Source organism: Miscanthus floridulus, chromosome 13, assembly GCF_019320115.1.
Source record: "Miscanthus floridulus cultivar M001 chromosome 13, ASM1932011v1, whole genome shotgun sequence".
NCBI classification, from domain to species: Eukaryota; Viridiplantae; Streptophyta; class Magnoliopsida; order Poales; family Poaceae; genus Miscanthus; species Miscanthus floridulus.
The window spans coordinates 54177729-54189645 of record NC_089592.1 but is presented as its reverse complement, the minus strand read 5'-3'; the positions used below and the strand labels follow the sequence as shown (position 1 = coordinate 54189645).

Below are 11917 nucleotides of genomic sequence, written 5' to 3'. Positions count from 1 at the left end.
GGGAGTGTAGGCGTGGAGGAGGAGGGGCATGGCTGGCGTCGTGGACGAGGAACGAGGGCATGGATGGCGCGGTGCTGCTTGGGTCGATGGACGGCGTGGGGTGGTGCTCTAGCATGGGGCGCTGCTCTGGCGTCGGGCAGTGCATGGGCATCGGCATCGAAGAAGAGGAGCGCGGGGCTGGGAACGGCAGTGCAGGGGGCAATGGATGGGTGCGCGGGGAACGGTGGTGCCCGTCGGCGCGGGGTGGTGCTCCGGGAATGCGGGGGGTGGCATTGGCGCGGGGTTGAAATGAATTTGGATAATTTCAACATGCGCCTCTTTTATACTAGTAGCTCATCACTGTTGGTTCTAATTATAAACCGACAATGATGGAGGTACATCACTGTCGGGTATACCCCAAACCAGCAGTGATGTGGTGTAGCAGTTAGATGTTAAGTAGGATAACTATTCATTTTCTTTTGAATTCCTTTGACTGGCTCAACGGCTAAGACCCCTCAACTTAGCCCCTGAGACCCGTGTTCGAGTCCTAGGCGGCCCAAATTTTTTTGTTCGATTTTATAAATTATTAAATGACTTTAGGAAATGGCTCATCACTACCGGTTGTAAGTATAAACCGATAGTGATGAAGAAATATCACTGTCGGGCCATTCTTTAAACCGGCAGTGATTGCGGTGTGGCGGTTATAGCATAAGTAAGTTATCTTTTCCAGTCCTTTCGAATACCTCCGACTGGCTCAACGGTTAAGACCCCGCAACTTAGCCCCCGAGACCCGTGTTTGAATCCCAGGCGGCCTAATTTTTTGGTTTAATTTTATAATTTATTAAGCGGCCTAAAGGTCAAAAAGAACAAAATAAATAAACCTTAGCACACATCATATACTAGCGCAGCAGTTAAGTCTCTGAACTCTGCAGCCCAAGACCCGAGCTCGAACCCGAGGGCTGGCACAATTTTTTTTAATTTTTTATATATTACTGCCGTTATTCAAAATAAATCAGCAGTGATAACCAGCATCACTGTCGGTTTCTTCTCATCAATGCCGGTTTTTGAAACCAACAGTGATGTTTATATATATTAAAAAAATTCTTTTATATACTGAATAAATAAAAGCATATGTATTCCTATGTCGAAATGGCTTGAAATTTTTTAGCAACCTTGTACACCCAAATTAAGACCCCACACAGGATCTTAGGTTTTTCTGATCAGTTTTTTTATTTATTATATTTTTCTATGTGCTGAATGAGACAAAAGAGGGTGAATTTCATCTTGGACCAATAGATTTTTTCATCCACCTCCACAAAATTCTTATCCCTAGGGCACATTAGAGCCTATGTAAAAGTTTGGCACCATTCAGGATCTTTTTATGGGTAAACTCAGTTCAACCTATAATTAATCGGTGTCATCGCGCGGAAATTCAATTAAACCTCAGAAAGTAGCAAACCATCTCTAAAAAATCCCAAACTAGGTGTTTCCTTCACACGTGGCACGTGCAAGCCTAAGAAAAAGTTTGAGACCAATATGACACCGGAATGCATCCCTTGGCTAAGGCATCCAGTTGAATACCCAACTTTATTTCAAGCAAGCGACGTCGTAACCAGTTGACAAATTCCTCCTTATGTTTTTTATCTAGCCAAGCCTGTGACCTGCTCGGATATAGAGTTTACAGCGATTGCCTATGCTCGTCAATGTATGGCATCACACCCTTGGCTTGCTGGAGAACAGCGAACTATGCCTGTCTGAAAGAAACAGGGTCGTCTACTGTAACAGATTTATCCCCGATCGTTCCTTTACCACGTAGTCTTCCCTCGTGATGAGATTCTGGAACTCCGACCCTTTTGATATGCAGTTAATATGTGCAGAACTCAATGGCCTCCTCCGTTGACCATCCTTCAACCATGCCCTCTTCTGGCCTGAATCTGTTCCTAACATACCTCCTGCAAACTTTCATCAATCTTTCGAAAGGGAACATCTGATGTAGGTACATTGGGCCAAGGGCTCTAATTTGATCAACAAGATGAATGAGCAGATGCAATGAGATATCAAAGTAAGTTGGCGGGAAATGCATCTCAAGCCTAATGAAAGTTTTGGCTATGTCCTGCTGCAGCTGCTCTAGCGTGGACACATCAATGACCTTTTTGATATCGTGTTGAAGAACAAGCAAAGATTTATGATTGGGGTGTGGACCTTTGGGAGAGGATACCATGCAGGGCAATAGGGAGCAGCTGAGTCATAATGACATGACAGTCATGGGCCTTCATAGGGCCATAGTTGAACTTGAGTTCTCTCATGTTCACTAGCCTCTTCAGGTTCACATAGTAGCCCGTCGGGACTTTGAGTTCATTGAAGAAAGAAATAAGCGCAAGCTTTTCTTCCTTCTTCAATGTCCATGACGCAACTGGAAGTTCGAACTAGCCATTCTCTAGCTCCACGGGATGCAGCTTCTTCCTGATTCCCAAGTGTTGCATGTCTAAGCGTGTGGCTAGTGAATCCTTCGATGTCCCCCCGGTGTCCATCAAGGTGTTAAGAGTGTTAGCGCACACGTTTTTAGTGATGTGCATGGGATCAAGACAGTGGTATACACTCAGAAATAGCTAGTAACGTAGTTTCAAGAAAATCAATTTTTTTCTTCCAAACACTCCCATCTGGCGCTACTACTGCATTGTCCCCCTTCCCAAGGACAACCTCTAGTTTGTTGAGTTCTCGAAGTATCGCAGGCCCGTCTCAATATTTTGGAGCTAAGCATTTCTCAATAGTACCGCTAAAATCTTTTCTATTCCTGCAGTAAGGGTGATCCTTAGGTAGGAACCTACGGTGTCCCATATAAACTATCTTTGACTTATTTGGTAGATTTACCACATCGGTGTCGTCCAAGCACTCAACACATCCAGTATAGCCTTTGTCTTCTCTCCAGACAATGAACCTCGACCTAGCAGGTCGGTGATTATAGCGATAAGTGCTCCCTTGATCGTGACATGTTCCTTTTTGTACTCGTCCCAAACATCCGGCACACCCTTCTCAAATATCTCCACTAGTTCATCGATCACTGGTTCTAGAAACACATCGATGTCATTCCCAGGTTGTCTTGGCCCTTAGATCAGTAGTGGTATCTGGATGTACGACCTCTTTATACAGACCCAAGGTGAAAGGTTGTATATATAGAGCGTCACTGGCCAGGTGCTATGATTGCTTCTAACCTGGTCAAAAGGATTCATCCCATCTGTGCTCAAAGCAAACCAAATATGTCTTACCTCTCCACCGATGTCCTTATAGAACATAGTATTGATAGTCCTCCAGTCATGCCCATCGGCGGGGTGCCTCATCATTGTATCTTTCTTACGCTCTTCGTCATGCCAGCGCAACAGCTTGGCTGACTTTGCACATTCAAAACAGCCTGTGCACCCGGAGAGCTATAGGGAAATACCAAACGACCTTTACGGGACCTCCTATGGTCTTGGTACACTCATCTGACGGCCCTTCCTTGTACCGTAGAGCTTCACACTTGGGGCACTTGTCCAAGTCTTTGTATTTTTCTCCACGGTACAATATGCAATCATTGGGATTTTTCAACCTCGAGGCCGATGGGGCAGATCATTTGCTTGGCCAAGTATGTCTTTTCTAGCAACTCGTTTTTTTCTAGGAGCATTTTCCTTATTATACCTAACAACTTATCAAAGCCTTTATCATTCAATCTGTTTGTTGATTTGAACTCTAACAGCATGATGTCGGCTTCCAGTTTGCTTATTGGACAATTTCTATACAATGGTGTTTTGCCATCTTGTCTCATTTTCTCTAGCTTTCTCAGCTGTCTTTCACTAAGACATCCGGTCTCTACATTACATAGCATTTGAGAAATGCCATCGTTATCATCGGTGTCGTCAGCTAGCGTATTCCTAAACACAATATTAACTGTGGTCATAAGTTCCATATTGACACCGGGTTTCTCATCAGCATCGTGGATGGCTACGTTAGGCATGTCCACATCATCATCGTTTTCCTGTAGAACATTCACACCAACCTCACCATGCATAGTCCATATCATATAGTTTGGCATGGACCCTCTAGTAATCAAGTGCGATCGTATAGACTCAATTTTACGAAAGTTCCTTTGATTCTTGCAATCTTTGTATGGGTAGAAGATAGGGTTCCCATTTTCAGTATGGGCTTTGGCATCGGTGATAAACTAGCTGACGTCATGCATGTACCGCTTGTCCGTTCGGGACAGATGCATCCACTATCGATCCATTTCTGCACAAAAAATACTGAGACAGTAATTATAAAGAATTAATAAGAAATCAAGCTTCATGAACAACAATTGTAGCTCGAAAGTACCATTTTTAGAAAACATTATTGTACACTAATTATTGAAAAATTAAAATTGGTAGCCCCGGTCCTATAAATTAAAAATCATAGTAAAAAACAATTATTGCACAATAATGAAGAACATCTACTCTACTCTACTTCTAAGAAGTAATTATAGCATCACATACTAACAATGATGATCTTGACCACCATGGAACTATTAGCTAAGAATTTAAGTATGTTCATATACACCAACCGTTTGGATGATGGATTCACCACAATTTGAGTCTTGCACAAATATTCAATTGGAAAAGTATTCTCTAGAATGGAGAAAGAACTAAAATGAGAATCAAGCAATGTAGCCATCAAAACGAAGCTAATTAAGCAACAAAATCAAAGGAGTGGATGTTTGCTACTAACTTAAAGCAAAAAGATCAAGCCATTCTTCAAAATCCAAGCGCTAGCTTCATGGTGAAGAGTAGCCGCAACAATAGAGGGAAGGGCCCAAATGTGCGCCTCTGTTCTCGGGACGGAAGAGAGGAGGAAGGAGAGGACGGCTGCAGCTTTTTTGTGTTGTAGGTTTATCACCGTCGGTTCTTGGCTAGAACCGACAGTGATAGAGCCCAATCACTGTTGGCTCTTGGCTTAAACCGACAGTGATGAGTGGCCGCCAAAACAATGCCGGTTTAAGCCATAAACCGGCAATGATGTGGTCCTTCACTGTCGATTTTAGCTCGGCCCCAATCATTTTCTCATTTTTAAGCTCATAACCGGCAGTGAAGGTACATCACTGCCGGTTATCACAAATCCGGCAGTGATGTCCAAATCTGGCGTAGTGCTGGTTAGGACTCTTATGCTCCATAGAGTGAAGAATACACACACGGATAAGGAGAGAATGTGATGGATCAAAATTGAGAGGAAAAAAATTCAGCTGTTTAATTAAGAGATACAAATTATTACTACGTAACTACGGAGCAGTTTGTTCATGCGAACCAAGACATCGCTATTAGCTAGTACAGTTTGTTCATATATTCATATTTTCTCTTTCATTTGAAGCTTGAGTGGAAGAAGGAATAGTTCCTACCAACGGAACGGCTAAAAGCAATTCAAGAGCAATTGGTAGGATTTCTTCTTGAGGAGGTCGTATACAAAACTGGATATTTCTATATGATTGAAAAATATGTAACTACGGAACGGCTCAAAGTAATTAAGAGATACAAATTATTAGTGCGTAACTACGGAGCAGTTTGTTCATGCAAACCAAGACATGGCTTTAGCTAGTACAGTGAGAATGAAGCAGCATCACATAATTAAGGGCGGAGCAGGCTCTAGCATGAATCAAGCAGCAGGCTATCACATAAGGGAGCAGGCGTTGGGGTTATCGTCGCTGAAGAGCGTGGCGAGGTGCTCCTCCTGGCCAGCCGCGGGCGCGACGATTTGTGCGTCCACCCTGCGGACGTGGCCCGGCGGCGCCCTCTTGTCGTACACCGGCGGCGCGATGTAGAGGTTGGTGTAGGGCACGTAGGGCCACAGCTCGACGCGCTTCCCCGTGGACTGGGCGCGCCTCAGCACCCGCTGCGCCTCCACGAACCCCTTCACCGTCACCTTCTGCTGCTTCCGGTTGATCTCCACCGACTCCACCCCTGCACCATGCAAATTGCAACAGTGTGAAGGTGGCTGCCGGTCAATGCATGCATCATGCATGGGGTCCAGATCAGAATAATTGTGTGCGTGACAACAACGAATGAAGCAAATTTTACGGTGGAGGATATAAAGAGAGATGCTATGTTAATTTGAATGCATGCATGAACTTTGATGATCTGCAGAACACGATAGACGATACAGGTTCGTCCAGAATCGATCACTGAGAAAATTTTCCATGCTGAGTGCTAACCTAAAGGACGTACATACGGCCGCCTGCCTAACGTGTCACCTGTGACACCTCATCTTTAAGATTCGAGACTGACTACTCCTGGCCACCATTAGATCAGCATTAGGTCCGTTGCGTGTGTCGACTTCCCAATATGGTTCTTCCAGGAATCAGATGTTGGGGTTTAATTCAATCCACAATAATGAAAAGGGTTTAATTTAGTTTTAAACAATTGAATACATGTTTTGCAAGAGGTGGACATCTAACACTGATAAACTCAGTGCTTAGTAGTCTATCTTTATACATGCATGATGTCCTTTTTTGCAATTCCAACAACATAGGTGTTGATGAAATTAGACTACTTTCGCTAAGATTTTTTTTTTGGCAAAATGATGGCCAAAAGAGAAAGTATCGTGTTTTCAAATGAAGCATACTTTGTCAGCCAAAAGATCAAGGGGGGGTTAGGAAAACAACTGATGAGACTACTAAGTAAATGGCTTTTCAAGTTATACAACTGATGGGACTTGGCAACAAATAATATGGAACAAGCATTTAGGTTCCTATGGGGAGTCACATTTTTGGGGTAGTCATATGAACTGGATTTTCTCCATCTTGGGTCCATCACAATCAAAGCCGAAGTGAGATTTGAGGAGGATAAATGGTTGTGAAACTCCACTTTGAGGGAACAATACTCTTATATAATATCACTAGACACAAGCATGATACTATAGTTGAGATCTTTACTCTTTAGTACATGTACATCACCTCTAAAAATTTCATGGAGACATGATTTGATTGAACCTAAATTAGTAGCTTGGAATGAACTTCTTCCTCATATTGTTATATCAGGCTTACACAAGAGCATATTTGTTTTATTAGAATTTTGACCCAAAGAGCAAGTTCTCGGCTTTGATTCATATAGATATTCTCAACTTTAATAAAATCATTTGGAATTTAAAGGTTCCACTGACTAAAGACAAAAAAAAATCTTTGGTATTTTCATGGAGTAGTGATTCAAACAAAAGATAACTTAGCTAAACGCAGTTAGCAATGAGTAAAGAGTGTTGCTTTTGTCATAAAAATGAGACAATTAAGAACCTCTTGTTCGAATATCATTTTGCTCATATAGTTTGGGGCTACATACATATTGCTTTAAGCATTCCTCAACCTCATAGTATTTCTCATATGTTGGGGAGTTTGCCTCGAGGGTTTGGAAGGGATTTAAAACTTTTTAGTTTTGCTAGGGCGGTAGCTACTTGTTGGTCGCTTTGGTTATACAGAAATGATTTAGTACTTGAAAGAAACATGCTTATTCTCCTTTGTAAGTGCTACATTCGATTATCTATTGGCTCCACATATATGCGTTGTCCACCAGAAACTTACTTTGTAGGCTTTGGTTGCAGTAGCATCGCGCAACAATTGGTGTAGGCGACCATGGTATTTTTCTCCTAAGCACATGGATGATGATCTAATCTTAGGATTATAGTCATTAGAGTGCTAGGGCTTTTGCTTTTTTAGGCTATGTGCTTTTATGCATAGGCTAAAAGTGGGTTCACAATTATTGTATCAACTCGATGTAATGATTATCAATTAATAAAATCATATATTTATTGAAAAAAATTTGTAATTATATATTAAACTTTTGAGTAAAGTCTGATTTACTCTTGAACTAATTTGAAAAATCCTTTTGAACTCTAAAACCAGACAACATACACACCTTAACTTTTAAAACAGGATAAAATAACTCCTTGACAATCTAAAAGTGATTTCTTGGATGATTTTGCTGACATGGTGGTGAAGCCCACATGTTAGGTGGTCTCTTTGTTCATCATATATAAAAATTATACAATTTTCATACAAAGTCGGATGAATACAAAGTTTGTATGAAAATTGTAGAGGTCCATGCGATTAACATATATGTAGTTGACAACTGTTTATTTGAGATCTATTAGACTCTCAAATATTTATTTCAAATTATCAGATTTTGAAATTCCTTTTTAAAAAAATTTCAACGACCTAGATGTTGACATGGCGTATACCAAGTTGTAGCTCTGAAAACAATCTACACCATTGTTGTTGATAACTTTTTTTGTATCTAAGAGCATTAGAGCCTCAAATATTTGTTTTAATTTTTTAAAGTTTATTTCTTTTAATTTTTCAAATGATCTTGGATGTTGACATGGTATATGCAATAGTTGTAGTTCTAAATACGGTCTACAACTTTGTAGTTAAAATATTTTTATCTAATATTATTTAGAGGCTCAAGTTTTTATTTTTCATTTCTCATATTTTAAAAGTTCAAATTTTTAAAATTTTCAAACAACTTTGGACATTCACCATGTTCGCTTGAACTACTTTTCAGCCAACGAATAGTATTTTTCTCTCACAACAAATCAGCATAAGCCAAATTTCAGCATAAGCGAATGGGATGATCGACATTATCAATACCAAGGTTATAGATCTCCATAACATCTATAACATTGTAGTTGACATACTTTTTGTTTGAGATCATTTAGACACCTAAATATTCATTTTAAGTTCTCTTAAAAATATTCATTTTAAGTTCTCTGAATATGAAATTAAATTTTTTGAATTTTTTAAATGACCTTGGATGGAAACACGCTTATACTAAATTTACAATGCTTGAAGAGGTCTAAAACTTTTATAGTTGATTTTTTATTGAGATCATTTAGAAGCTAAAATATTCAATAAAAAATTTTATGGCTAAAAAGACTCAAGACATGTGGGCCCATAGGCCCTATTAGCCAAAACTATCCTGGTAACCACCCTAAACTATTTTATGTATGTAATTTATCCAGTTATAAAAGTGAAAGCAAGTAAGTTGTCCAGTATTCGAGTTTCAGGGTGTTTTTCTAAATTCAACGACAATTTTAGGTGGCAAATTGGATTTTACTCTAAACTTTTTGCAAAAATATTAACCCCTATTTCACTTATAAAGTTGTTTAGGTACTTTTGTATTTTCACAGCTATTTGTAATTTGGTCGTAGGTCATGTCGCCATGTCCATGTCACCTAAAATAATTAAAAATTAAAGTCAAGTTTGAAAAACAAATGATTTTGTTTATTGAGAGTGGTGGATGGTGACGAGATCCTAACATATGGGTATGTTAAGGCTCGGGTTTAATGGTTCCCGAACGATGAAGACCCCCCCGACCGACCACTCTAGGATCGTCCGGGGGCTCGGGAGCTATACCCATCGGGTACGCTCGTGCGCACCCTCTGGGAAGAAATTCGGCCAAGTCTGACTCCGCCACGACCTCCGCTTGAGGCTCGGGGGCTTGTCTGAGCCCTGAGACTCCCGATCTACGACTACACTTTGGCCTAGCCCTTGGCTTCTGCCCCACAAACGATGCCAGCCAAGGCCTGGGTGCAAGAAGACACGCCCCGAGCTACCGAGGCTCTAGGGCTCCCCGGGGCTGCCCCTTGGGCACGGCATGGCCGACCACTTTTCCGACAAGGTCACGCACGGGGCGTGACACAAGAAGACAAAGCTTTCCAGCGGCCTTCAAGGGCTCGGAGGCCCCCGAGCCCATGCGTCAGCCCCTGATGCCGACCTCCTTCACCGCCAAGAAGACTCCAGAAGGTCCACCTGGGGGAGGCCGGTCCAAACCGATACAGCCTGACACGCAGAGTGTCAGAACAGAGCAGCCGGACGATGCCCAAAGCTTCTTCAGCTCCACAACATCGCCACGGTCCACAGCGCGTCGCTGCAAGGCCCTCCTGAACTCCGGCATATGTAGACCATAGACTAGTTCTCCCAAACCGCCATGTATCCAGCATATCTCATTATATAAGGGATAAGGTCGGACCTAGGAGAAGAGGGGAGACAGATCATTCGACTCCATTCCATTTCTTGGCCTCCGCTCAGCACCGAGAGCAAGGCAACCCACAGAGGGGCATCGAGAGCCCCTTCACCACATCCCGTCGTCTTCCTCCTCTCCGACGAGGGGAACGCTCCACCGACGACGAGGCAACCTTAAGCTAACCCGGTTCTATCTTTACTGCCGCATGTCCTTTATTAGCCGCTAGTGAAAAAATTCTTAGCATTGACAGAAACCATTTCTATACTATACTAGCGGGAGCTGCAATAATAGATTTTGACGGGAACATTTTTAAACATGAAAGATTGATTTGATTGACCGCCCAATTCCCATAGTTTTAGGACCAACAGGCAGAAATCTAAATTCTTAAGAACTAGACAAGAAACATTTCATCACGCTTAATACCATGGTACACTACTACGGCTAGTAGACCTTTGCCTGGCCCCGCCTTACTATTTCCAGAAGAGGCGACGCGTTAATCAATAGAAGCTATCTCTTGCAATTCGTTTTTTAGTAGTGAACTGTTAAGTGATCGAGCCAGACACATTGATATGTGTCTGGTCGATTAACCAGTATTTACGTGGACGGTGTGACCAGTAAGATCTATACACGTCATACCAAAATGCTTGGCATGACTCTAGTACAAGTACAAATACAAATCCACGTTCTCCTATCTTCATCCTCTCATAGGCCAACTATAAGCACATTTTGATGGCTCTCGTCATTTATTAAATTCTACAAATAGTCTACTCCATGCATGGTTACAAGATCAATTGAATAAGGACAACAGATTAAGATTCAGGGAAATTAAAACAACAAATTAATGCATACGTACCTCTCACGCGGGCAAGGGTGTTCCTGACCTTGAGCTCGCAGCCATCACAGTCCATCCTCACCTTGAGCTCCACCGTGTGGAACTGCTTCCTCTTCCTGCTCTGCCTCTCCCTGCTGGCTCCCACCAGCTCCGATGCCACGCCTCCCATTGCGCTACGAGCCCTTGGCTTGCCGGCCGGCGGCCGCCACTACAGCTTTCTATTCTACTAATTCACTTGAACTTGCAAGACTTGCTGGCTAATGGAGTGTGCCAGCTCCAAGGATCGGGTATAATCAGGCTTATATATGTGGCCAGGCATGCATGCCTATGAGCTAGCTAGGTTACGTTGTTCATGGGAAGGTGGCTTTATTTATTTCCATCACAAGATGCCGATCTAGATGAGTTATTCTTCCTACCTTTGGTTGTTGCTACAGTACGTATTGATCTCGTAAACCAGACTCTAGTATGCAATGGACTTTTTCGCTTTCGAAAGGAGATGTGTGGATCCGCCTAAGCGCTCTCGTCCCAAATAATTAAAGGTGCATATCACCAACCATTTCAATAAAGGATGCTACTGATCTATCATGTATTCTCTCGCAAACCTGTTCAAAGGCATCAGTCTACATTCTTCTCTGCTTATTAGCACCAATCTCGAGTCATCTAGATCCGCGGCGGCCCGGCCTAGTGAACTAAGCAATGTTCGTCTTTAAATGCCAACCGATGGAACTATCCATTGTCTTAGATTTGACATATATGTCAAATTCCTCATTGTCAAGAAAAACTGCCTCCATTTGTTAATTAGGAAATTATCCAAATTCATGTAGCTCTAGCTGATTATTGACAATTTTCGCCCTTTTAGAAACAAAGACTTGTATATATGCTTCGATTTCCATGGTTTGGAAGATCGATTGAGGGTGATCTTTACATCTACTGATATTGTTTTTTCGAATGAGGTGATTTTCTGCTAAAAGTTTGACTTTATAGGCATTCTTTGGAATGCCTTTCCATTATTTTATCCTTTTAAAAAGCAACGGCGAATTACTCATTGGTCATGCCACTCTCTTTCACGTGAAAAGTGTGTGCTTGGCTCAGTTTA

At 42.0% G+C, this 11917-nt stretch overlaps 1 protein-coding gene across 1 annotated transcript; it reads right to left on the bottom strand.

Annotated features, from left to right (window-relative positions):
* Nucleotides 1-5491: 5491 nt before the first annotated feature.
* Nucleotides 5492-11227, bottom strand: LOC136502015 (heavy metal-associated isoprenylated plant protein 23-like). The gene is made up of 2 exons (XM_066497505.1): nucleotides 10843-11227; nucleotides 5492-5939 (listed from the first exon to the last, which is right to left on the bottom strand). Exons 1-2 carry the CDS (start codon nucleotides 10988-10990, stop codon nucleotides 5650-5652), a joined length of 438 nt encoding a protein of 145 aa, XP_066353602.1. The 5' UTR covers nucleotides 10991-11227; the 3' UTR covers nucleotides 5492-5649.
* Nucleotides 11228-11917: the final 690 nt, after the last annotated feature.

Coding starts and splice junctions, on each gene's coding strand:
- LOC136502015 (XM_066497505.1), bottom strand. CDS start 10,990: ATGGGAGGCGTGGCATCGGAGCTGGTGGGAGCCAGCAGGGAGAGGCAG. Junction 5,940..10,842: donor CACCCTTGCCCGCGTGAGAG/GTACGTATGCAT, acceptor TGCATGGTGCAG/GGGTGGAGTCGGTGGAGATC.